Source organism: Heterodontus francisci, chromosome 19 (assembly GCF_036365525.1).
Source record: "Heterodontus francisci isolate sHetFra1 chromosome 19, sHetFra1.hap1, whole genome shotgun sequence".
Lineage (NCBI taxonomy): Eukaryota > Metazoa > Chordata > Chondrichthyes > Heterodontiformes > Heterodontidae > Heterodontus > Heterodontus francisci.
Window position 1 is genome coordinate 49,380,621 of NC_090389.1, and position 24,765 is coordinate 49,405,385.

The following is a 24,765-nucleotide window of genomic DNA, read 5'->3' on the forward strand; positions in this document are numbered from 1 at the left end:
CCCTCCAAGCCACACACCATCCTAACTTGGAACTATATTGGCGTTCCTTCACCGTCCCTCGGTCAAAATCCTGGAACTCCCTTCCTAACAGCACTGTGGGTGTACCTACCCCACATGGACTGCAGCGGTTCAAGAAGGCAGCTCACCACCACTTTCTCAAGGGCAATTAGCGATGGGCAATAAATGCTGGCCTAGTCAGCAACGCCCACATCCCACGAATGAATAATAAAAAAAATATGCTAATTAGGGCTAGGCTTGAGAATGGATCAGGCCTTTCATTGCAGCTTTCCACCTATGAGTTAAAAGTCTGCTGATAGTTTCCCCCTCTTTTTACACAGAAAGAAGTAGGATCATAACACACAGAAGGTGACCATTGGGCCCATCATGCCTGTTCCATTCCCCAAAGCACTGCAATTGTTCTTCCTTTTCAAGTATATATCCAATTCCTTTTTGAAAATTAGCACTGAAAGTGGATTTGTACTCATTGTTGAAGCTGTAAAGGGAGAGTTTGCTCCACACTTTTGGTTCTTCAATGACCAGCATCTGAACATTCCCCATAGCTAGGGCCTGGCTGTCTGATTTTTGGCCACACTGTCTGAGGTCAAAATCAAACTGTCTCTTACACATCTCCTTCACATCTTGCTGCAAACATTAGTTCCTCTGAACAACACAAAAAACCCAGCCCACATAACATTTTAGAGTTTGTAATGGCTTTAAATGTAATAACAAGCTGAAAATAAATAAATCTTTTCATGTTTTTCAATCTTTTCCTTTTTTTGCAACAGTTGTGCCTCAAAATTGTTTTTTTAAATTTTCTATTTAGCTCCCTGGATATCATAGTTTTATTTTTATTCATTCATGGGATGTAGGCGTCACTGGCCAGGCCAGCATTTATTGCCTATCCCTAATTGCCCTTGAGAAAGTGGTGGTGAGCTGCCTTCTTGAACCGCTGCAGTCCATTTGGGGTAGGTACACTCACAGTGCTGTTAGGAAGGGAGTTCCAGGATTTTGACCCAGTGACAGTGAAGGAACGGCAATATAGTTCCAAGTCAGGATGGTGTGTGACTTGGAGGGGAACTTGCAGGTGGTGGTGTTCCCGTGTATTTGCTGCCCTTGTCCTTCTAGTTGGTAGAGGTCGCGGGTTTGGAAGGTGCTGTCTAAGGAGCCTTGGTGCATTGCTGCAGTGCATCTTGTAGATGGTACACACTGCTGCCACTGTGCATCGGTGGTGGAGGGAGTGAATGTTTGTAGATGGGGTGCCAATCAAGCGGGCTACTTTGTCCTGGATGGTGTCGAGCTTCTTGAGTGTTGTTGGAGCTGCACACATCCAGGCAAGTGGAGAGTATTCCATCACACTCCTGACTTGTGCCTTGTAGATGGTGGACAGGCTTTGGGGAGTCAGGAGGTGAGTTACTCGCCTCAGGATTCCTAGCCTCTGACCTGCTCTTGTAGCCACAGTATTTATATGGCTACTCCAGTTCAGTTTCTGGTCAATTGTAGCCCCTAGGTTGTTGATAGTGGGGGATTCAGCGATGGTAATGCCATTGAGTGTCAAGAGGAGATGGTTAGATTTCCTCTTGCTGGAGATGGTCATTGCCTGGCACTTGTGTGGCGCGAATGTTACTTGCCGCTTATCAGCCCAAGCCTGGATATTGTCCAGGTCTTGCTGCATTTCTACATGGACTCCTTCAGTATCTGAGGAGTCACGAATGGTGCTGAACATTGTGCAATGATCAGCAAACATCCCCACTTCTGACCTGATGATTGAAGGAAGGTCATTGATGAAGCAGCTGAAGATGGTTGGGCCTAGGACACTACCCTGAGGAACCCCTGCAGTGATGTCCTGGAGCTCAGATGATTGACCTCCAACAACCACACCATCTTCCTTTGTGCTAGGTATGACTCCAGCCAGCGGAGGGTTTTCCCCCTGATTCCCATTGACCACAGTTTTGCTAGGGTTCCTTGATGCCATACTCGGTCAAATGCTGCCTTGATGTCAAGGGCAGTCACTCTCACCTCACCTCTTGAGTTCATCTCTTTTGTCCATGTTTGAACCAAGGCTGTAATGAGGTCAGGAGCTGAGTGGCCCTGGCGGAACCCAAACTGAGCATCACTGAGCAGGTTATTGCTAAGCAAATGCTGCTTGATGGCACTGTTGATGACACCTTCCATCACTTTACTGATGATTGAGAGTAGGCTGATGGGGCTGTAATTGGCTGCGTTGGACCTGTCCTGCTTTTTGTGTACAGGACATACCTGGGCAATTTTCCACATTGCAGGGTAGATGCCAGTGTTGTAGCTGTACTGGAACAGCTTGGCTCGGGGCGCAGCAAGTTCTGGAGCACAGGTCTTCAGTACTATTGCCGGAGTATTGTCAGGGCCCATAGCTTTTGCAGTATCCAGTGCCTTCAGTCATTTCTTGATATCATGTGGAGTGAATCGAATTGGCTGAAGTCTGGCATCTGTAATGCTGGGGACTTCAGGAGTAGGCCGAGATGGATCATCAACTCGGCACTTCTGGCTGAAGGTTGTTGCAAATGCTTCAGCCTTATCTTTCGCACTGATGTGCTGGGCTCCCCCATCATTGAGGATGGGGATATTTGTGGAGCCACCTCCTCCAGTTAGTTGTTTAATTGTCCACCACCATTAACGGCTGGATGTGGCAGTACTACAGAGCTTAGATCTGATCCGTTGGTTATGGAATCGCTTAGCTCTGTCTATCGCATGCTGTTTACGCAGTTTGGCATGCAAGTAGTCCTGGGTTGTAGTTTCACCAGGTTGACACCTCATTTTGAGGTATGCCTGGTGCTGCTCCTAGCATGCCCTCCTGCACTCTTCATTGAACCAGGGTTGGCCTCCTGGCTTGATGGTAATGGTAGAGTGGGGGATATGCCGGGCCATGAGGTTACAGATTGTGGTTGAGTACAATTCTGCTGCTGCTGATGGCCCACAGCGGCTCATGGATGCCAGTTTTGCATTGCTAGATCTGTTCAAAATCTATCCCATTTAGCACGGTGATAGTGCCACACAACACGATGGACGGTATCCTCAATGTGAAGGCGGGACTTAGTCTCCACAAGGACTGTGCGGTGGTCAGTCCTACCAATACCGTCATGGACAGAAGCATCTGCGGCAGGCAGATTGGGGAGGACGAGGTCAAGTATATTTTTCCCTCGTGTTGGTTCCCCCACCACCTGCCACAGACCCATTCTAGCAGCTATGTCCTTTAGGACTCGGCCAGCTCGGTCAGTAGTGGTGCTACCGAGCCACTCTTGGTGATGGACATTGAAGTCCCCCATCCAGAGTCCATAGTTCCAAAGAAGCAGAAAGAAAACTACAAATCTCATGATACATCTCATATGGACTCATGCAAAGAACTTCTCCACAGGAAATAGAATTCTGAACCTTTCGTATCTGGTTGTTATGTGTCACATAGTGTCTTGGTGCACTATGGATATTTTACTTCCACAGGAGGCAAAGAAAAACAACACCCATGATGAATCATGCACACATACACGCTCTTACATATGCACAAAACAGAAGCTAGAAATCACAGATCCCAGTATTAGGTGGAATTTCCAAACGTAGGACTAAAAATTAGATAAGGCCCATTAGTGGGCGCAGACATCATAGATAGAGTCATAGAGAGATACAGCACTGAAACAGGCCCTTTGGCCCACCGAGTCTGTGCCGACCATCAACCACCCATTTATACTAATCCTACATTAATCCCATATTCCCTACCACATCCCCACCTTCCCTCCATTCTCCTACCACCTACCACCTACCTACACTAGGGGCAATTTACAATGGCCAATTTACCTATCAACATTTCACATTTCATGATGTGCCATTACTCCCCGCCTGATGGAAGTGATGCACCAGCACAGAAACCTCACACTGCCTGCTCATCTCCATGCTTGTGGTGTGCACCCCAGTGCTAAATTCGCTGCTGAGTAGCTGAACGCTCAGCAGGGGGCCCAGGTTCATGCAAGGCTCGCAGCAATTAAAGCAAGCTTACGAACATTCATACGAATTAGCAGCAGGGGTAGGACACTCGGCCCCTTGGGCCTGCTCCACCATTCAATAAGATTATGGCTGATCTGATTGTAACCTTAACTCCAAATTCCCGCCAACCCCCGATAACCTTTGCTTATCAAGAACCTATCTACCTCTGCCTTAAAAATATTCAAGGACTCTGCTTCTACCGCCTTTGGAGGAAGAGAGTTCCAAAGACTCCCGACCCTCTGAGAGAAAAAAGTTCTCCTTATCTCTGTCTTAAATGGGGGACCCCCTTATTTTTAAACAGTGATTCTTAGCTCTAGACTGTCCCACAAGAGGAAACATCCTTTCCACATCCACCCTGTCAAGACCCCTTAGAATTTTATATGTTTCAAAATATGTTGCATTTCTTAAAGCCAGCTAGCACCTCTTAATGGAGAAGTGTATTATGGCTGCAGCAGGGGTTAGAAGTGGATGGGAGAGACTTTCTGAGCAGGAGGAAATTGGACCAATGGAGCATTAGGCCAGAGTGAGAATACCCAGGTTCTCATATGCACCACTGGAGGCTTTAGTGCAGGAGGTGGGAAGGAGGAAAGAACTCATCTTTCCACAGTGGGGACAGCAAGTACTCCCGACACACAAAGGAAAGGCAGTGGGAGCAGTTAGCTACGGAGGTCAATGCTAGGAGTCTGGCTCCAAGCACCTGGATAGAGTGCCAGCAAACTTCAATGACCTCACACAAGTGGTCAAGGTCAGTGATGCATCTTCAAATGCCATCTCATATCAAAGGCAACACCAACCTTGCACACGGCTCAATGCACCACACCCCACCTCACTCACGCATCAGCAATCAGGACTCATGCCTAACACACAGATGCTCCATCTCACCCTCACACATTTACTAATGCTGCCAGCCTCATACCCACATCTCGCAGTTTCCACATACTTCCAGCTGTTCAGCTATGACAAGCACATCACCCAAACACCTTGCAATACACTAACTTACACTGCTTCTCCTCTTTTGCAGGACCTGGTCACACATAACAGGGGGCAGTAGGAGAAGACCGGCAAGGGACAGGCATGCTTCCATCGTCTGAGCCACTTAGTGGAGATGGTTCTGCAAAACATTGGACTGGCAGTGATAGAGGCAGTTGCAACCCCCATCACCAAGAACTTCCATGATGACAGCATGTTACTGCCTTATGCACCTTCTCAAATCCTACTTCAGTCTCATCTCGCTTTCTGCCATGAAGTGTGAATTATCCATGATGTGGCCATGGAGCTCTTTCTTTCGACCCAAACCCGTTTCCCTCAACCCAACCCTCCCCTATTGCATTTGTCCTTTCAGATACCCAAGACCTGCCACCTGGCCAGCCAGTGCAGCCTCGCAATGATGGGTGTGAGCAATAGTAGACACCTCATGAAGAAGCACCGTCACTTTAGTTGAAATCCCAGCCACCAGCTTAGATACTGGCACTCCGCATACTTTAGCAGGAAGCATAGAGGCGGGATCAACACATGGTGAGTCACCAAGCATGAATGGCTGCAGCCAGGCCAGGTGGAAAGGATAGTACATGTGACGATTCCCCAGGGGGTAAGGTCGCAGATCTTAGTTCCGAAGAAGGGTCACTGACCCGAAACATTAACTCTGCTTCTCTTTCCACAGATGCTGCCAGACTTGCTGAGTGGTTCCAGCATTTCTTGTTTTTATTTCAGATTTCCAGCATCCGCAGTATTTTGCTTTTATTATAAGGTCGCAGACAGGTTCTGCTGCAGAGGTTTCAGGTGAGGACTCAATGTGGCAGCATATAGGAGAATGCTGATGAGCATGCAGAGAGATTCTTGGTTCACTGGCAGGCCTGCCACAGACCCTGTTGTCGCTATCAAGGAACATGGAGGAGTCTGCTCCAATTTGGCACAGGGCTTCACACAGAGCTTGGAGCCTATCCGTTCCAGCATGGAAATAGTGACCAACTCCATGACGGCGCTCGTAGACACAGCTGTGATGCAGTGTTCAGTGATCAATGGCTCACTTTCCATAGCAGCACAACCGGAAGCCACACAATGCCTGAGTGCTACAGTGGAAGCTCAGTCCGAGGTCATGCGATCCATGCTTGTTGCCCATGCAAGCCCACCTTGGTGCCATGCAGGCTCAGACTGCTGTCATCATGGGTGCAGATATCAGTGCTCAAAGCGGTGTGCAGTCTCTTGCAGCAGTGCAGCAATCTGTGTTCCTGCAGATTACTAGGATTGCCTGCTCTTCCTGCTTTTCTCTGATTAGAGGTAAGACTACGAAGTCCCCTCTACAGGGGATTTGATGTAGCGATGTACAGCGAACTGTGAGATGTTGGCAACATCTTCAGCTCCAGCTGGAAGGTTCCACTAGGGTAGAAATTGAGGACCATGGTGATTTTCACAGCTACTGGGAGTCCAGTCCTTGCCTTGCTGTGCATCTGCAGGTCTGATTGTTGGAGGTGGCACAGTTCAGTAAGCAAATTCTTGGTGAATCGTAGCCACGCAGACACTGCTCCTGGCTGAGGTGAAATTACACAAAGTGCCCTCTGAAGATCCTAGGTGCATATGGCTTTGTATTGAGAGCCCTCCTCCACCTTTCTCTGTGCACAGCTTCCCCTCTATGCAGCCTGTGCTCCAACTCCCTCTCATGCTATAGCCCAAGATAGACTGCAACTATAGCCTTCATGAGTGGTAGCAGACTTTTTGCTGACAGGTCTTCAAACTCCACCAAGCTCCTTGGAAAAGTCCAGCTCCACTCCCTTCTGAGAACTTCTCCAACACCACAATACACAGAACCTCCAGTAACTCTGTCGCAGCAAACGAAAGTCAAAAGCACCTCACCTGAAAGTCCCATGCTGATTCTTTTAAATAGTGCCAGTGGGGGTCCCTCGTGCAGCTGAATGCAGGTTCAGTTGTGAGTGTTTAAGCGATGGCATTAGCATGACCTGTGAGGTCCAATATGACAATTCGTGCACTAAACCAACATTAGACACTGAGCCTTAAAGACATGTTATATTTTGGATATGATACCTTTGAAAGTTGTGACATATTTATATGTAAAACCTTTAATTAGATTTAGTCCTTCATATTGAAGAAAATGAGGCATCGAAATATACACAAAGTTGACTCACCCTCGACACAGCATATATAACATGATTAATTCAACAGAATTTAACAATTTCTATTTCATGGATAAAGATTTCTCGCTGTCTTCAACAAGAATTATGTGCTGCTACAGTCCTGGATGGTGAGTTGATTACCATCCTTTCTAGTAGTTATTCCAATACAGGCTACTTTATGCATGAGATCTATCAATTTTAAATGTAACCAAATGTACACTCATCTCAAATGCAACATCAGGATAGTATAATTGGTTAACTCGCTTCTGAAGATTATTAAGGAGGTAATCCATTAAAATTCTGAAGCATAATGAATTTACATTGTAGAACAAGGGTGTCCAATCCTTCGTGTGAGGGGCCACATTACAATTTTTGTCCTACATAGGGGCTGGTGGGCAAATTTCGGAAAGATAAAGGCATTAGAAATTCGTCTTATTATTAATCAAAACAACAAAAAATGTGCATTTTCGTGAACAAGCTTTAAAGGAAAAGACTAATTTATTAACTTACTTTCTCATAACTGTGTTGAACACTGATTTAGTGAGATACCTGGCATTGTTTTTGACTCTAGACACTCAGTGCACCCGACAGGAAACATGTCCATTACTTTCTTTTACTGAAATCCCAGAAACAACGCACCCTGACCCTTGGTTTTAAGTACAAAGGGCTGGATTTTATATTTCTTTAGAAGGCAGGTTTTTTGATAGGGAAGGGCCGGAGAATTGGTGTGGAGTCGTCCACCATGGAACCCGATACCGTAAAGCTGTTTTCTGATTTTCTTGGAGGTGATGAAGTTCCGTGGCGGCACCTCCACCATGACGTGACGGTATCATAATTTAAATCTATTACATACTGTTTTGCACGAATTTGTATCTAATTCACTGCGACCCTACCAGGCATTCGCAATCTTCTGCATGACGTGCGGCACTCATGTGCCTTCACTTTTCTGTCTTTGAAACGTTGGCGCCACTGAAGCAAGAGTCATCAGTGTCTGCAAAGGTTAGGTAAGTTATCCGTTGTTGTCTTGTGGAATTTTTTTCACATCGGCAGATGTGAGGGAAGGTAGGGAACTCTGCTAATGGATACTGTTGGGTGGGGGGGGGAAGGAGGGAACTCTGCAAGTGGATACTGTTGGGGGGTGGAAGGAGGGAACTCTGCAAGTGGATACTGTTGGGGAGGGGGAAGAGGGAACTCTGCAAGTGGATACTGTTGGGGAGGGGAGGAGGGAACTCTGCAAGTGGATACTGTTGGGGGGGAGGAGGAAACTCTGCAAGTGGATACTGTTGGGGGGGAGGAGGGAACTCTGCAAGTGTATACTGTTGGGGGGGGGAAGAGGGAACTCTGCAAGTGGATACTGTTGGGGGGGGGAAGAGGGAACTCTGCAAGTGGATACTGTTGGGGGGGGAGGAGGGAACTCTGCAAGTGGATACTGTTGGGGGTGAGGAGGGAACTCTGCAAGTGGATACTGTTGGTGGGTGGAAGGAGGGGACTCTGCAAGTGGATACTGTTGGGTGGAAGGAGGGGACTCTGCAAGTGGATACTGTTGGGGGGGAGGAGGGAACTCTGCAAGTGGATACTGTTGGGGAGGGGGAAGAGGGAACTCTGCAAGTGGATACTGTTGGGGGGGGAACTCTGCAAGTGGATACTGTTGGGGAGGGAGAAGAGGGAACTCTGCAAGTGGATACTGTTGTGGGGGGGAGGGTGGAACTCTGCAATGCAACATCAGGAGACGCCGTTAACAGTGTCACCAATGCCGTCCCCGCCACGTGATTGGGGGCGGGGGGGGAGCATCCACCATCATTATGCTAAATAGTTGCCTACCGCGCAATCGTGGCAGCGTGGCCGCAAACACCACAGGCGGGATCGCCACCATTTTGCGCACTCACCGCCAATAAAATCCAGCCCAAAGTAACTATACGGTTTTAATAAGGAATATACCCTTCGCACTAAATGACACAGTGGTTCTTTCAGCCAATATATGATTGCATTAACCAACTCATGCATGACCGTTATGGTTGCTACTCAAAAATTCAAGTTCAGAAAGCTGCAGTTCGGCAAGTGTTCGTGTACACACAAACTGCTACAAAGGCTGTTTCAAATATAGGAGGCAGACCGAAATTGTAGTGACAAATCCTGGATTAGCCAGAGGAGTGAGAAAGGTCAGTAACAGAATGAGTGAGATCCCTTCAATGCCAGCTTTCAGGAGGCTTCTTCCTGCACTAGGTTCAACAGCACGACCATAGATGAGTGGCTTTGGTGAATTGATGCTCAGTTGACAAGCTCCTCTTCCCATGTCATGCAGGTATTCGTGATCAGAGCAACCATAACAATCCAGAAAAAAACACATCAGCAACTCCACAACAAGGGCAAGGTGAACAGCCCATGGAGGACAAAACAGCCACTAACCTGAGCTGGCCCACTTTACACAGGGGGATGTTGACCCCCTTTTTCAAATACAAATCACTTTCCAGCGCCTTACCCGAACAATTCCCTTGTTTATGATCAATCTAAAGTGTGCAGTCCAGGCATAAACTATGTCAGAGTTGGACAACAAGACAGAAAGGGACTGAGGCCTGAATCCTAGTCGTGGCAGATGTAAGGTTCTTCAAAATTTATAAGTTACGAAGGATTGTCGGGCTAGATAGAAACCTTTGGCATGCCAGACTCTGGCCCACGGGCCGTAAGTTGGACAACCCTGTTGTAGAACTTCACACAAATCTCTCACAGTCTGTTTCTGATCTCATAAATGAAGGATTTAAGGGTATCTACTTTGAATTATGCTATACCCAACACAGTATGAACTTAAAAGCATACCTGAAAGGATAAGAAAATCCTATCTCAATGTTCAGGTTACTTTCTGATTTGTTCGCACAGTCCACACTGACTTTCAGTGCTCCTGAGTAACCACCACATGTTGCAAATGCAAAGATTGCAAAAATCTGTCAAGGGAAAAAGAAGCATTTAGTTTTAACATAATTTGTCATTTTAAACTTAAATGTCTAGCACATCACAATATGTTTTCTACTGACAAGGCTAAATGAAGAATATAAGCTGTGAACATTTGTAACATGACTTATTTTTGGAAAATATTTGGATGCTAGCAGTCAGAATAGATTGCATTGTGTACTTATGGAACTGGCTAGTGCTCCTGGACTTATTCATGGATCTGAGGCTTCTGGGAATGGGAGCTGAAGAAGAAATCAGCATCGTAAGTATCCAACACGCATATTTCCTGCTCTGAGCAATGCAAATCCAGTTATCTTCTTCACAAATCATTTTAAAAATGTAGCTTCTTTTTCAGAATGAAATACTTAGAGGGCACTACAGTTACAATATACATTAATCATCAAAGGTTTAGTCTAGGAAAATTCTTTTGTGCATCCCCTACCAACAATTCTAATGTGAATGGCAAAGCACATTAGTTCTTATGAGTCAGTGTGGAGAACAACAATGTGAATCCAAAACTGGATATACAGTATTACGACCGAGGCTGGAGGAGTGCATTGTCTTTCTCTAGTTCCACTTTTCCACGGGTCACAACATATATTTATAAGTTTTACCCAGTTACTGATATGGCCAATTATATACTCTATTTTTATTTCAGAATAAAATCCACTAACCAGGTTTCTTTAATAAACAACAAAATTATTAATTTATTATAAAACAAGACTTATTCAATAAAGATGCAAAGCTTATAAACGCACAAGTTGAAATATTTAAGTTCCCTTCTAAATTAACCCAATACACGCACACACACACACACACACACACACACACACACACACTGGTTAAAGAAAAAATAAAGAAGTTTTCTCTGCAGAGATCTCTTTATAAAAAGGACAAAAAAAGCTTTGGCCAAATACTTGTTAGTTATTGAAGAAATAAAGGATAAGATATGGGATGTTCTCCGCCAGCCTCTTTGGCCTGGCGTCCAGATACACACAGATGGCTATCACTGGGATCTTTTTGGAGCAGTTCTCTTCGGGCGATGTCGAGGCTTGGTTAGCAGACTTCTTAGGAGAAATACAGCACCAGGGGCTTCAGCTATCACATTTGATTCGCAGGGTTTCTCAAAGAGGTGGAAAAAGGATGAGCTGGTGGCTTCTCTCTTAGCAGGTTTACTCCTAACTGACTCAAAACAATATCCAAAAACAAAACCAACTCTTGACCACCATAAATCTTGACATGTCACTTCTCCGTAAACAACTCCCCTAGTCACCAAGGTTCCTGCTGTTTACCTTAGCTTAAAACATGTGACTTCTAATTAGGGTTTGTTTACAAACAAAGCCTCAAGTACTTCCAGAGACCTTTAAAAAAAACCAAAGTGCAGCATCTATGGAATCTCTTCAGTCTTTCAAATGAATCAATTTCCACAATTTTTAACGAGTCCTCAAAAAATATTTAAAAATGGAAGCACTCTCATAACAACATAGAGACAAATAAACTGCAATTTGAAATACATTTTAATTCCATTGTATACTCAAGAAGTGATAACATGCAATTAAATGATGGGTAGCATGACTGACCTAATTTCTTCCTTCACTTTCTTCCATGCCTATTTTTAGTAATCATTTTATGAATAATTTGTCATGTTATGTCTCATTTACCAATGAGACATAGTGCAGTGTTATGGAAAACATAAGCTAAAAACTATGTCATCTGGCATCTTATTGAAACTTTTGAAACTTGTAGAATATTTAAGAAACATTAATGTATGACAAACTAAATGAATATGATGCAATAAGTTTAAAAAAAGGTGAATTACAGTTTGTGTTTTTTCCCATTTCACTCTACTTGAGTTCCTAACAAAAAAGCATTTATTGTAGCAGACCTGCATTCCCTGTAATCTGAAACTTAAAGTCAAATTTGAGGTGTTGTATATAGGACATTATACTGAAAAATTAACAATCATCCTTTAATCCTTATATTAAACACTGGAGTCCCATATGGGATGCCTATCCAGTTCAGTTTAAAAGGCAGAAAAACACCACACTGTCAGACCATCTAGTTTAAGTTAACGTTAGTGGTTAAATTCATTTACAAGAAATATAACCTTAAGAATTAAGAATATGACAATATTTTAAGCTATCCTGAAAACAATTAAAATAAAATATCAGTGTACTTTCCAAAATCATTTTACTGAGCCTCTGATGATTGTAAGGAGTGATTTAGTCCTACTGCCATAAAGTGGAAATTAGCAGGTGAACAGCAAAGAAGAATGGGAAAAGTCAGCAGCACCTGTACCATTCCAATTCAGGCTTCAACACTCCAGATGGAAGAAACTTTCCCAAACTAAGCACACAATCATGTTATTAATGAATTCAAGTTCAGTGGGCTCTGGATGTTCTCATGGGTTTCAGTTGTTTTTGAGACTTGATTTGCAAGTCAAATAGTTTAGCTCTGGGAATAACACCTCTGTGTTTGGTGTCTGTAAATTTCACATATATTAAACAGTTCAAAGACATTAGGGGAATTCTAATGCATTTATCTTGTGACTATAGATAATGACTTTCCTCTGGGATACCTGCTAGCCCAGATAGAAATACAGACATCCCTGTAACATATTTACATGTTGTCCTAGAAATTCATTAGTGCTGTTCCATTTGTCAGGTGCTCAAGTGTCCAATACGGTGGAAGGCATGCTGGAAGTGTACTGCCTACTAAATTGGATTAGGCTACCCCATAGGTGCTCAGAGTGCACACCAGAAGTGTTAAAGGCTGATTAAAATATCGAAATCTAAATTTTCTATGCTTGTCGCAGGACCCTTTTGTGACATTGGTCTGTCCCAGAACCTGACTTGTCACATGATAAATTTGCACAACAGCTTGTGGCGCTAACACATAGGAACATAAGTAGACCATTCAGCCCCTTGAGCTTGATCGCCAATTAATTAGATTATGACTGATCTGAATCTTTATTCACTTACCTGCCTAGGTTCCATATCCTTTAAAACACTTGCCAAACAAAAATCTATCAAGTTCAGTTTTGAACTTTTCAATTGACCTAGCCTCAACAGTGTTTTGAGTCAGAGCGTTCCAAATTCCCACTACCCTTTGTGTGAATAATTACTTCTTGTACAGCCTAGCTCCAATTTTAAGGTGATATTCCCTTGTTCTGGACTCTATCACCAGAGGAAATCGTTTCTCTCTATCCTAACAATCCTTCAATCATCTTAAACACCTGAATTCTATAAATCCTTAATCAATACTCGGAGGAAGTAAAGGCCTGCTCAGGTCACAAAAAAACCTGACCCGAACCTGACAGAACCACATCAGACCTGAACCTGACCCGGCCCGAGTCCCTCCATTTTTTCCTGCGCCCGACCCGCCTCGAGCCCGACCCGGACCTGACCCCGATCCGACCCAACCCGAGCCCGACCCGACCACCGGAATGTTCCCTTTACCTACCTTGCAACTCCCAATCATCAGGAAGCTGCAACATGAGCGTGATGATGTCATAGAGACGCTCACTCGCTCACTGCGCAGACTCAAAGTTTCCCTCCTTGACGTCCTGGACTCCAGCTCAGTTAGGTTTTTTACTTTCAACACTTCTTGCTGTGAGTGTCCAACCCAGACCAGGCTCGACCCGGACCCGGACCCAGCCCGACCCGACCCAAGCTCGAAAGTTAGACCCGGAAGAGCATCGGATCCCGTTGGGTTTGGGTTGGGTAGCAGGCCTTTAGGAGGAAGTACAATTTAACCCTGTAAGCCCTGCTATCATTATGGTGAATCTGTGCTGCACCCCTTCCAAGGTCAACATAACTCCTGAGGTACAGTGCCCAAAACTGAAAGCAATACCCCAGGTGGGTTTTGACCAAGTTTCTAAACAATTGTGCCTGGGGTTTCCATTCAATTGTGGTGTATATTTCGGCATATTTTGCCCAGAATCAGTGTAACCGATACAAAAGATCATAAAATTTTAAGCGCAAATTGTGCTCAGTTCAAATCAGTTTCCGTGATCCTTTGAGCTAATTTTAAAAGCGTTGTGTTAGAAGCAGGTCCCACCGATTGCCGATATGCAAATGAGTTTGAGTGGAAATTCGGGGTAAAAAAAAGTTTCAAAATGGGCACAATTCTGTTTGCAATTTGAGTTGGAGTCGTTGATTGTGCCCAAAGTGGAAACTCTACCCCAAAAGCATAATTTCCTCCCCATTGTATTCCAGCCCTCTTGAGAAAAAAATGAACATTACATTTTTTAATTAGGGGTGGTCACCGAAGCTCTGTCCCAAGACTAACAGATACATATCTTTCCCCATGGATAAACTTAAGTAGAATGAGAAAACATTAGACTTTGCCCACATTACAGGCTACAGCCACAGAGTAGGGATTATGTTTATGTCATAATGGACTAAACTTCAGTCCAATGATTTTTAGGGCAAACAGCATTCTAAAGGTGCCAAATAAAGTCCTGAGCAAGAGTTTTCACAGAATGATTATTCTAAGAGTTTGCAAAAAGGAAACTCAGAAATATCTTCCATAAATGTATTACAAAGCGATTATATCTGTCATCTTTGACAACATAATTTGCCTTACTAAGATTCTTTCCTTTGCTATCAAATAGCTCATGAATAGATACTGTGGGCTACATTTTCTACCCATTAACTATGAATGGATGACAATTTTGTAGCCATCGATCGAAGCATAATTGGGAAGTCCATCTTTAGAAAGACCTCTATCATTAAGTTAAAATGTTCTAATTATCTTACCAATGGAAGAAATGCTCAAACTTACTTTATATTTCCATACTGTTCATTTTTATATAGTAAAATTTTTATTGTAAAAATAGCTTCATGGTTCTCATGTTAGTTAGTTGCTTTTCATCCCCTACTGCAACAGTTGTCTCATGATTTTTTTAAAGTTTGCTTCTATTATATCCTTATTTATTCATTTTTAATATAAAGAATGCCACCAAGGTATTTTTGTCCCTCTTGAAATGGAGTGATCAGTTGGAAGTGCTTCATCCAGTGGTCTAACTGAAAATCTGAATATCAGTTGAGGTTTGGATCCAAGTAATGATTTTTAGCTCCCAATGCCACCCACCATTCTGTGGCCGACTGGGCAGATATTTAACTGATTGTGAAGCATCAATCAATCATTTCTATCACTAGTTTCTAGGAGGACCCATGAGAGCAGTTGTTTTCCCTCCATTCCAATGGGAAACATTTAACTTTTTCTTTAAAAACGCAGAAATTCTGACCTCAAACATTATAAACTGGGCACATGGGAAATTCTAGATACAAACCCAGAGGAAAAATACAACTAGCACTGGAAATGCATTCCTGAAGACACTAGGAATAGGTACCCAGCCAAATTGGTGTATGTTCCTCATTTGATTCAGGCTGGCTCATTGCCAACATTACTCACGCTTTTATCGGCAGCTGGCCAAATGCGGGGGGTTGGGCAATCAGGTTGCCAGTGACACCGTTTAAAGGCAGCCCTCACCTCTGAAAGGAGAGGTCTAATCTGCCTTTATTTAACTGAAACAGTGTCGTACAGTGTAAATGACAGGTGCAGCAGGTGCAGGGAGGGCCCCCTGATTCTTGAATGCTGCACTGGAGGATTTGGTGGAGGAGCTGATCAGAAAGAGGGAGATGATCTTGCCAACAGGAAACCAAAGGATTTCAAGGCAAGTTGCCTTGCACCATTGGGCAGCGGTGGCTAAACAGGTCAATATGGGAAGCATTGCTGCAATGCCACAAGAAGTTTAATGATCTGAGCAACAGCAACAACTTGCATTTATATAGCACCTTTAAAGTAGTAAAACAACCCAAGGTACTTCACAAGAATGTTATCAAACAACATTTGACAATGAGCCACATAAGGAGATATTAGGGCAGAAAAGAGGTAGGTTTTGAGGAGTGTCTTAAAGGATGAAAGAGAGGAAGAGAGGTGGAGAGATTTAGGGAGGCAATTACAGAGCATAGGGCCTTGGCAGCTGAAGGCATGGCCATCAATGGTGGAACAATTAAAATTGTGTCTGTGTAAAGGGCCAGAATTGAAGGAATGCAGATAACTCTGAGGGCTGAAAATGCAACACTCCTTCTCACATCCCTCTTACTGTCTCCTTAGCCCTACACCACCTATAGTCAAAGCACTCACCAGCTTCCCTCCCCTGTTTCTATCACTCTCCTCCAATCATAGCACCATACTTCACTGAACCACCTCCTGCTGTTACTGACACATTTTGAACCTGCTACTGTCTGCACAATTACTTCTCCCACTTCCCCACACCTTTGTCATCTTTCATGTATCATTGCCACTATTCTAACACAACTTCAACCTTTCATTAGGCCACAGTCCCTCAGTCCCTTTTTTGTTGCAGGTGAAGCTGGCACATAGTATCAGTGAACAGGTACAGTCAGGACAGCCACCATCTATCCAGATCTTCTCCCCATTAGAAGAGGCAGCATAAAAATTGTGGGAAGGCAGCACGTCAGTAGCACTGCAACTGATGAGGCTGGAGATACACCCTGATGGGTCTTTGGCTACATTTTTCAAATTGCTCTCTCACGCACCATGCATGACAAAGTGATGATGCTTTGAGCCTACTCATCCGTTTCTGATAACCCTTGATAGTAACAGCTAACCCTTTGCTCGCTCTGCTCTTTCCAAGTTCATCAGAAGTAGAGGGTCCAGATAGATGCACTGTCATAAAACCTTACTCTTACAGGCACCAACTTTTTCCGCTGTTAGAGCTTTGACAGTTAGCAGGGTTGGTGGCCCTTGCTCTTCCTCTTTCTTCATGGCTTCCGGTTGATTTTGCTGCTCCTGCACTTCCACTTCTTCCTCCCCTGGTGGCTATTAGGGTTTCCTCCTTCACAGGGAAAAGTTATGAAGCATGCAGCATACCACCACGAATCTGGAGACTCATTCAGATCCATCCAAGCAGTGAAATTTCTGTTTGAGAATGCCAATTGTTTGTTCAATCAGATGTAGGAACATGAGTCTAATTGCAGTGCTCCTCTCCATCTGTGCACACATTCCTGAGAAGTGTCATAAGCCATGTGCTCAGGGGCTACTACTTGTCCTCAAGCAGACACCCTGACACCCAATGGTCTGAGTAGAACAGACAGCAATTTGACCGATGCAGGATAAATACATCCTGAGAACTTTCAGGAAATTGGGCAAAGAACTGCATGATGCAGCTGCCTGCCATCACATGCCAGCCGCACATTGAGTGCATAGAAGCCCTTCCTGTTGATGGAGAAACAGATGTACTTGTTCTTAGCAAGGGCATCCACTTGATGCAGTAATGCACTGCAAATTTATTGGCGTTGCTGATGCCATCTGTTGCAATCTGGAATGACTATGAACAATGTTCCCTCTAAGCTATGTGGCTGCGCAGCCATACAGCAATCTGAAACTTCTCATGCAAGTCACATATATGTTGTCCTTTTTAAGTTACAGCACTTGCGTAGCTGCACAAAAAATTGGTGATGCACTACAAAAGAAATTAGAGGGTACGTTGATTACGAGGTGTAGAAATTCAAGGCCATAGTCACCTTTAGAACCACAGGCAATGAAGTGTGTGAACTGGTGTTGAGCTGCAGTTGGTGTGGCAACATGCGACATTGTTCTGTTCCAGCCTTCCTGGCGAAGTGGACATACCAAACACACTACTCCTCAGTTAAAAACAAATAAGATGCTCTGTTTCTGTAAACACATATGATGTAAGGTCTCTTATGCCTTCCCTTCTTCTTGCAGTAGTTGTGAGTCTCTGCGATCTGACTTGCTGCTCTTCCACCTCAGCATTCACCAGCTCCAACAGCAAAGTAGCACAGTCATGTTGGCAGGGTATTTGTTTTTGAAGAAGCCTCGGCACAGAGATTGTCCTCCAGCTTCAAAAGATCAGTGTCAAAAATATTTTAAACTCAGTTATATAGGCTTAGTGAGACTTACCTAAATGCAACTGAGGATCCCTTTAAACATCACTAAGCAGCCTCCTTCTAGACTGTTGGCATCAAGGATTGATGGATGGGTTTAATAATTAACATATAAAGTGTGCCCTCAGTTTAATTTTGCAGTAGGGTCCTTAAGTAGACACAGGACCCTAATTTTTAATATATTCAGAAGGTGCCATTATTTTCTGGTGACCATGCTGGTCACTAAACATCACCTGGACGAATGTAGCAAACTGTGTACTTCTGCGGTAGATAGGGCACAGGAGATCGTTACCTGAAATTCGCAGGTCCAATGGCGATTTTATCTCTGTAATCTTATGCAGCCCTGCAACACCATCATCCCGCCTCCCCTTCACCCAATCTCTTCATTCCTCTGCTTCTGGCCTCTTTTGCGTTTCCCTCTCCTTGCTTCTAACCATGAGCATCCCATGCTTTCAGACCCATACTCTGGAATTATCTTCTTGATCCTTGCCACCACTCCACATTCCTCTCCTTTTTTTAAGCCCCTCCTTGAAACCCACCCTTGTGACTAGGTTTTTGATCACAATTCCACATCTCTGCTTTTTTGGTTTGGCATCTGTTTTATTCTTATGCTTCTGCAAAGCACCTTGGGATGACTTTCAATGTTAAATGCATTACATAAATGCAAACTGTTACTGTTCTCCTTATTAGTTTAGTGTCTACAGGAAAGGTGCATACCATTGTTCCATTCTGGTTGGAATTTCAAGTAATAGGGTTTGGTGAGTCAAAAATTAATTTCGAGGAGAAAAGAGAAAAGTTCTACTTCCAAAGTCTCAATTATTTTAAAAATCCAGCTGTCGCCTGAGTGAAATTCATCCATGTATCATTCAGCATGAGCGAATTAATGATCCTATATGTTTTGTTCAATATATTCATTTTTTTTTCATTCGGGGGATGTGTGCGTCGCTTGTTAGGCCAGCATTTATTGCCCATCTCAAATTGCCTTCTTGAACTGCTGCAGGCCTTGGGGTGTCGGGACATCAACAGTGCTGTTAGGAAGGGAGTTTCAGGACCTTGACCCAGCGACGGTGAGGGAACAGCGATATAGTTTCAAGTCAGGGTGGTGTGTGGCTTGGAGGGGAACTTGCAGGTGATGGTGTTCCCATGCATCTGCTGTCCTTGTCCTTCTAGGTGGTAGTGGTCACGGGTTTGGAAGGTGCTGTCTAAGGAGCCTTGGTGCATTGCTGCAGTGCATCTTGTAGATGGTACACACTGCTGCAACTGTGCGTCTGTGGTGGAGGGAGTGAATGTTGAAGGTGGTGGATGGGTGTCAATCAAGCGGATTGCTTTGTCCTGGATGGTGTCGAGCTTCCTGAGTGTTGTTGAGCAGCACCCATCCAGGCAAGTGGAGAGTATTCCATCACACTCCTGACTTGTGCCTTGTAGATGGTGGACGGGCATTGGGGAGACAGGAGGTGAGTTACTCACCACAGAATTCCCAGCCTCTGACCTGCTTTTGTCGCTATGGTATTTATATGGCTGTTCCAGTTCAGTTTCTGGTCGATGGTAACCCCCAGGATGTTGATAGTGAGGGATTCAGCGATCGTTATGCCATTGAATGTCAAGGGGAGATGGTTAGATTCTCTCTTGTTGGAGATGGTCATTGCCTGGCACTTGTGTGGCGCAGATGTTACTTGCCACTTACCAGTCCAAGCCTGGATATTGTCCAGGTCTTGCTGCATGTGGACATGGGCTGCTTCAGTATCTAAGGAGTCGCGAAAGGTGCTGAACATTGTGCAATCGTCAGCGAACATCCCCACTTCTGATCTTATGATGGAGGGAAGGTCATTGATGAAGCAGCTGAAGATGGTTGGGCCTAGGACACTACCCTGAGCAACTACTGCAGTGATGTCCTGGGACATAGATGATTGACCTCAAACAACCACTATCATATCATATCTTACAAAATATTAAATATTTATAGCAGTATAAAATGTCAATAGTCCAGTAAATGAAACATGTTAACAGGCACATTAAACAATGCTTTAACATACCAGCTATAATTTTGTAATAGGGAATACAAAGAAACCAGCAGTTATTAAAATGTGCTGTTTTCTTGAGGTGCAGTGCATGGATGAAGGTGACTATTTCACAGGGGCCATTCAGGAGTGACAGCTCAATTAATGGCCATCTTGTTACCACAACACATGGGCTATATCAAATACAATCTGAATGTAGTGGAAAATTGAAAAAAGAACAGAAAATGTGCAAGTTGATCGGCAGTTGAAAGAGAAAGATAGATTAGTGTCGTGGGTGTGGTGCTTCATTGGTAGCAGTTCTGATTTTTTCTGTCAGATGTTAATCGATCTGCTGAATTTCCAGCATTTTGTCTTTGCATTTCAATCGCCAGCAATTATGGTTTCTCTTTCGATCTGAAGTGCAGCTCTTCTGCATTATATACACAAAATGATACCATTAAAATGATCAGCAGGTTAAAAAATGTAATTTATCCAGGAAAAAACCTATTACACTTTACAAAATTGAATTTGAAAATGAATGTTTTATTGAAATCCACAGTATTCCAGTTCCCTATAGAGCTATAACAATATTGGAAAACATTATAATTTCCCTACCAATCCATGTCAACCCTAATAAATTAGTAATAAACTGTAGCTCTGTGAAATCTGCAATAAGCAAAATTACAAATTGAGAATTCCTCATCTACAGGATGTAACAGCTGAAATCACTTCATTGCAGGACTCACTTAGCAATGGAATGATAGAGAGATGGAGATGGAAATGCATTGGTGGAATGAAAGGCAGAGGAAGAGGGAATTAGTGGAGAGTGGGGTATTGGGGTGGTAGAGGATAGAAACTAGAAGTGACGATATGCTTTGGGGTGAGGGAAGAAGGAGACTGGCGACATTAACTGAGGGAGAAGAGTGCCAGCAGGAACTCGGGGAAAGATAAAAGAGTGCCAGTTTGAACGGTTAGAAAGGGAGAAGAGTAGCAAGTTATATGGGAGGTATTTTGTATGATGTAATCAATGACAGTGAGCCAGATTTTAACTCTGTGTACGTATTGTGTTTTATAAAGTATATGGGTTTTGAGTGAGCTAAAACTGGGCCCAATGTGTCAAGTATAGGTGATCATTTTGAGGTTGTGCAATGTGGAAAATGGATAATAGCAAATCGGCAGCCAGTTTTATATCTCTCCCGATTTTTATTTCCTGTGACTTCAAACTTCCAATTCCAATTTGCTATCACCCACTTTACACAGAAGGAGGAGGGGGAGGTGGAACATGATGCAGCCAAGGCACCAGCAGCGGCGCACCTTGCAGTCCAGGATGCCCTCATTATTGCCAGGTTCACTTAGATTCCATCAGTCCATCCATCTGATAGCCACATTCAAAAGCCACTATTCCCCTCCCCATCCCAGCCTTCCCTAGAAATAACCAAACATCCCTTTCGTAGCCACCGATTGCTGAGTGTCAATTCTTGTCTTACCATTCATCACACAGGATCATAGGAACATGAGTAGGTCATTGAGTCCCTCAAGCCTATTCCACCATTCAATGAGATCGTGGCTGATCTGTGACCTAACTCCATATTCTTTAATACTTTTAACTAACAAAAATCTAACAATTTCAGTTTTAAAATTAACAATTGCAATTTGCAGAAGAGAGTTCCAAACTTCTACCACTCTTTGCAAGAAGAAGTGTTTCCTAATTTCAGTCCTGAAAAGTCTGGCTCTAATTTTTAGACTTTGCCCACTAGGTCCTAGACACCGCAACTAGTGGAATAGTTTCTTTCAATCTACCCTATCTATTCCCCTTAATATTTGAAAACTTTAATTAAATCACCCCTTAACCTTCGAAATGCCAGGGAATACAACCTTAGTTTACTCAATCTCTCCTCTTACCTTAACCCTTGGAGTCCAGGTATCAGTCTAGTAAATCTACGCTGCACTTCCTCCAAAGGTAATATATCCTTCCTAAGGTGTGGTTCCCAGAACAGCCCACAGTACTACAGGTGTGGCCTAACCAGAGCTTTGTATAGCTGTAGCATAACTTCAACACCCTTGTATTCTAGTCCTCTAGATATAAAGGCCAGTATTACATTCGCCTTTCTGATTATTTTCTGTACATGTTTATGAGATTTTAATCATCCATGTACCTGGACGCCAAAGTCTCTTTGGACCTCCACTGTTCCTAGCTTTTAAACATTTAGAAAATACCCTGTTCTATCCTTTTTGTGTCCAAAGTGGATGACTTCACATTTGTCTACATTGAAATCCATTTGCCACAGTACTGCCCATTCACCTTTTTAGAACATTACAGCGCAGTACAGGCCCTTCGGCCCTCGATGTTGCGCCGACCTGTGAAACCATCTGACCTACACTATTCCATTTTCATCCATATGTCTATCCAATGACCACTTAAATGCCCTTAAAGTTGGCGAGTCTACTACTGTTGCAGGCAGGGCGTTCCACGCCCCTACTACTCTCTGAGTAAAGAAACTACCTCTCACATCTGTCCTATATCTTTCACCCCTCAACTTAAAGCTATGTCCCCTCGTGTTTGCCATCACCATCCGAGGAAAAAGACTCTCCCTATCCACCCTATCTAACCCTCTGATTATCTTATATGTCTCTATTAAGTCACCCCTCCTCCTCCTTCTCTCCAACAAAAACAACCTCAAGTCCCTCAGCCTTTCCTCGTAAGACCTTCCCTCCATACCAGGCAACATCCTAGTAAATCTCCTCTGCACCCTTTCCATAGCTTCCACATCCTTCCTATAATGCGGTGAGCAGAACTGCACGCAATACTCCAGGTGCGGTCTCACCAGAGTTTTGTACAGCTGCAGCATGACATCGTGGCTCCGAAACTCGATCCCCCTACTAATAAAAGCTAACACACCATATGCCTTCTTAACAGCCCTATTAACCTGGGTAGCAACCTTCAGGGATTTATGCACCTGGACACCAAGATCTCTCTGTTCATCTACACTACCAAGAATCTTCCCATTAGCCCAGTACTCTGCATTCCTGTTACTCCTTCCAAAGTGAATCACCTCGCACTTTTCCGCATTAAACTCCATTTGCCATCTCTCAGCCCAGCTCTGCAGCCTATCTATGTCCCTCTGTACCCTACAACATCCTTCGGCACTATCCACAACTCCACCGACCTTAGTGTCATCCGCAAATTTACTAACCCACCCTTCTACACCCTCTTCCAGGTCATTTATAAAAATGACAAACAGCAGTGGCCCCAAAACAGATCCTTGCGGTACACCACTAGTAACTAAACTCCAGGATGAACATTTGCCATCAACCACCACCCTCTGTCTTCTTTCAGCTAGCCAATTTCTGATCCAAAGCTCTAAATCACCTTCAACCCCATACTTCCGTATTTTCTGCAATAGCCTACCATGGGGAACCTTATCAAATGCCTTACTGAAATCCATATACACCACATCCACTGCTTTACCCTCATCCACCTGTTTGGTCACCTTCTCGAAAAACTCAATAAGGTTTGTGAGGCACGACCTACCCGTCACAAAACCGTGCTGACTATCGCTAATGAATTTATTCTTTTCAAGATGATTATAAATCCTGTCTCTTATAACCTTTTCCAACATTTTACCCACAACCGAAGTAACGCTCACAGGTCTATAATTACCAGGGCTGTCTCTACTCCCCTTCTTGAACAAGGGGACAACATTTGCTATCCTCCAGTCTTCCGGCACTATTCCTGTCGACAATGACGACATAAAGATCAAGGACAAAGGCTCTGCAATCTCCTCCCTAGCTTCCCAGAGAATCCTAGGATAAATCCCATCTGGCCCAGGGGACTTATCTATTTTCACACTTTCCAAAATTGCTAACACCTCCTCCTTGTGAACCTCAATCCTATCTAGCCTAGTAGTCTGAATCTCAGTATTCTCCTCGACAACATTTTCTTTCTCTACTGTAAATACTGATGCAAAATATTCATTTAACACTTCCCCTATCTCCTCTGATTCCACACACAACTTCCCACTACTATCCTTGATTGGCCCTAATCTAACTCTAGTCATTCTTTTATTCCTGATATACCTATAGAAAGCCTTCGGGTTTTCCCTGATCCTATCCGCCAATGACTTCTCGTGTCCTCTCCTTGCTCTTCTTAGCTCTCCCTTTAGATCCTTCCTGGCTAGCTTGTAACTCTCAAGCGCCCTAACTGAGCCTTCACGTCTCATCCTAACATAAGCCTTCTTCTTCCTCTTGACAAGCGCTTCAACTTCTTTAGTAAACCACGGCTCCCTCGCTCGACAACTTCCTCCCTGCCTCACAGGTACATACTTATCAAGGACACGCAGTAGCTGCTCTTTGAATAAGCTCCACATTTCGATTGTTCCCATCCCCTGCAGTTTCCTTCCCCATCCTACGCATCCTAAATCTTGCCTAATCGCATCATAATTTCCTTTCCCCCAGCTATAATTCTTGCCCTGCGGTATACACCTGTCCCTGCCCATTGCTAAGGTAAACCTAACCGAATTGTGATCACTATCACCAAAGTGCTCACCTACATCTAAATCTAACACCTGGCCGGGTTCATTACCCAGTACCAAATCCAATGTGGCATCGCCCCTGGTTGGCCTGTCTACATACTGTGTCAGAAGACCCTCCTGCACACACTGGACAAAAACTGACCCATCTAAAGTACTCGAACTATAGTATTTCCAGTCGATATTTGGAAAGTTAAAGTCCCCCATAACAACTACCCTG

General features: G+C 44.0%; 1 protein-coding gene across 1 annotated transcript in view; it reads right to left on the minus strand.

The window, feature by feature from the left end:
- The window catches only part of synpra (synaptoporin a), a 137,484-nt gene extending 120,604 nt beyond the window's left edge, over positions 1-16,880 (minus strand). The window contains exons 1-3 of the mRNA XM_068052267.1: positions 16,799-16,880; positions 15,631-15,821; positions 9,951-10,075 (exon numbers count right to left, since the gene is read on the minus strand). Coding sequence (XP_067908368.1) covers positions 9,951-10,075; positions 15,631-15,821; positions 16,799-16,880 — 398 coding nt within the window. The remainder of the gene's footprint in view (positions 1-9,950; positions 10,076-15,630; positions 15,822-16,798) is intronic.
- Positions 16,881-24,765: the final 7,885 nt, after the last annotated feature.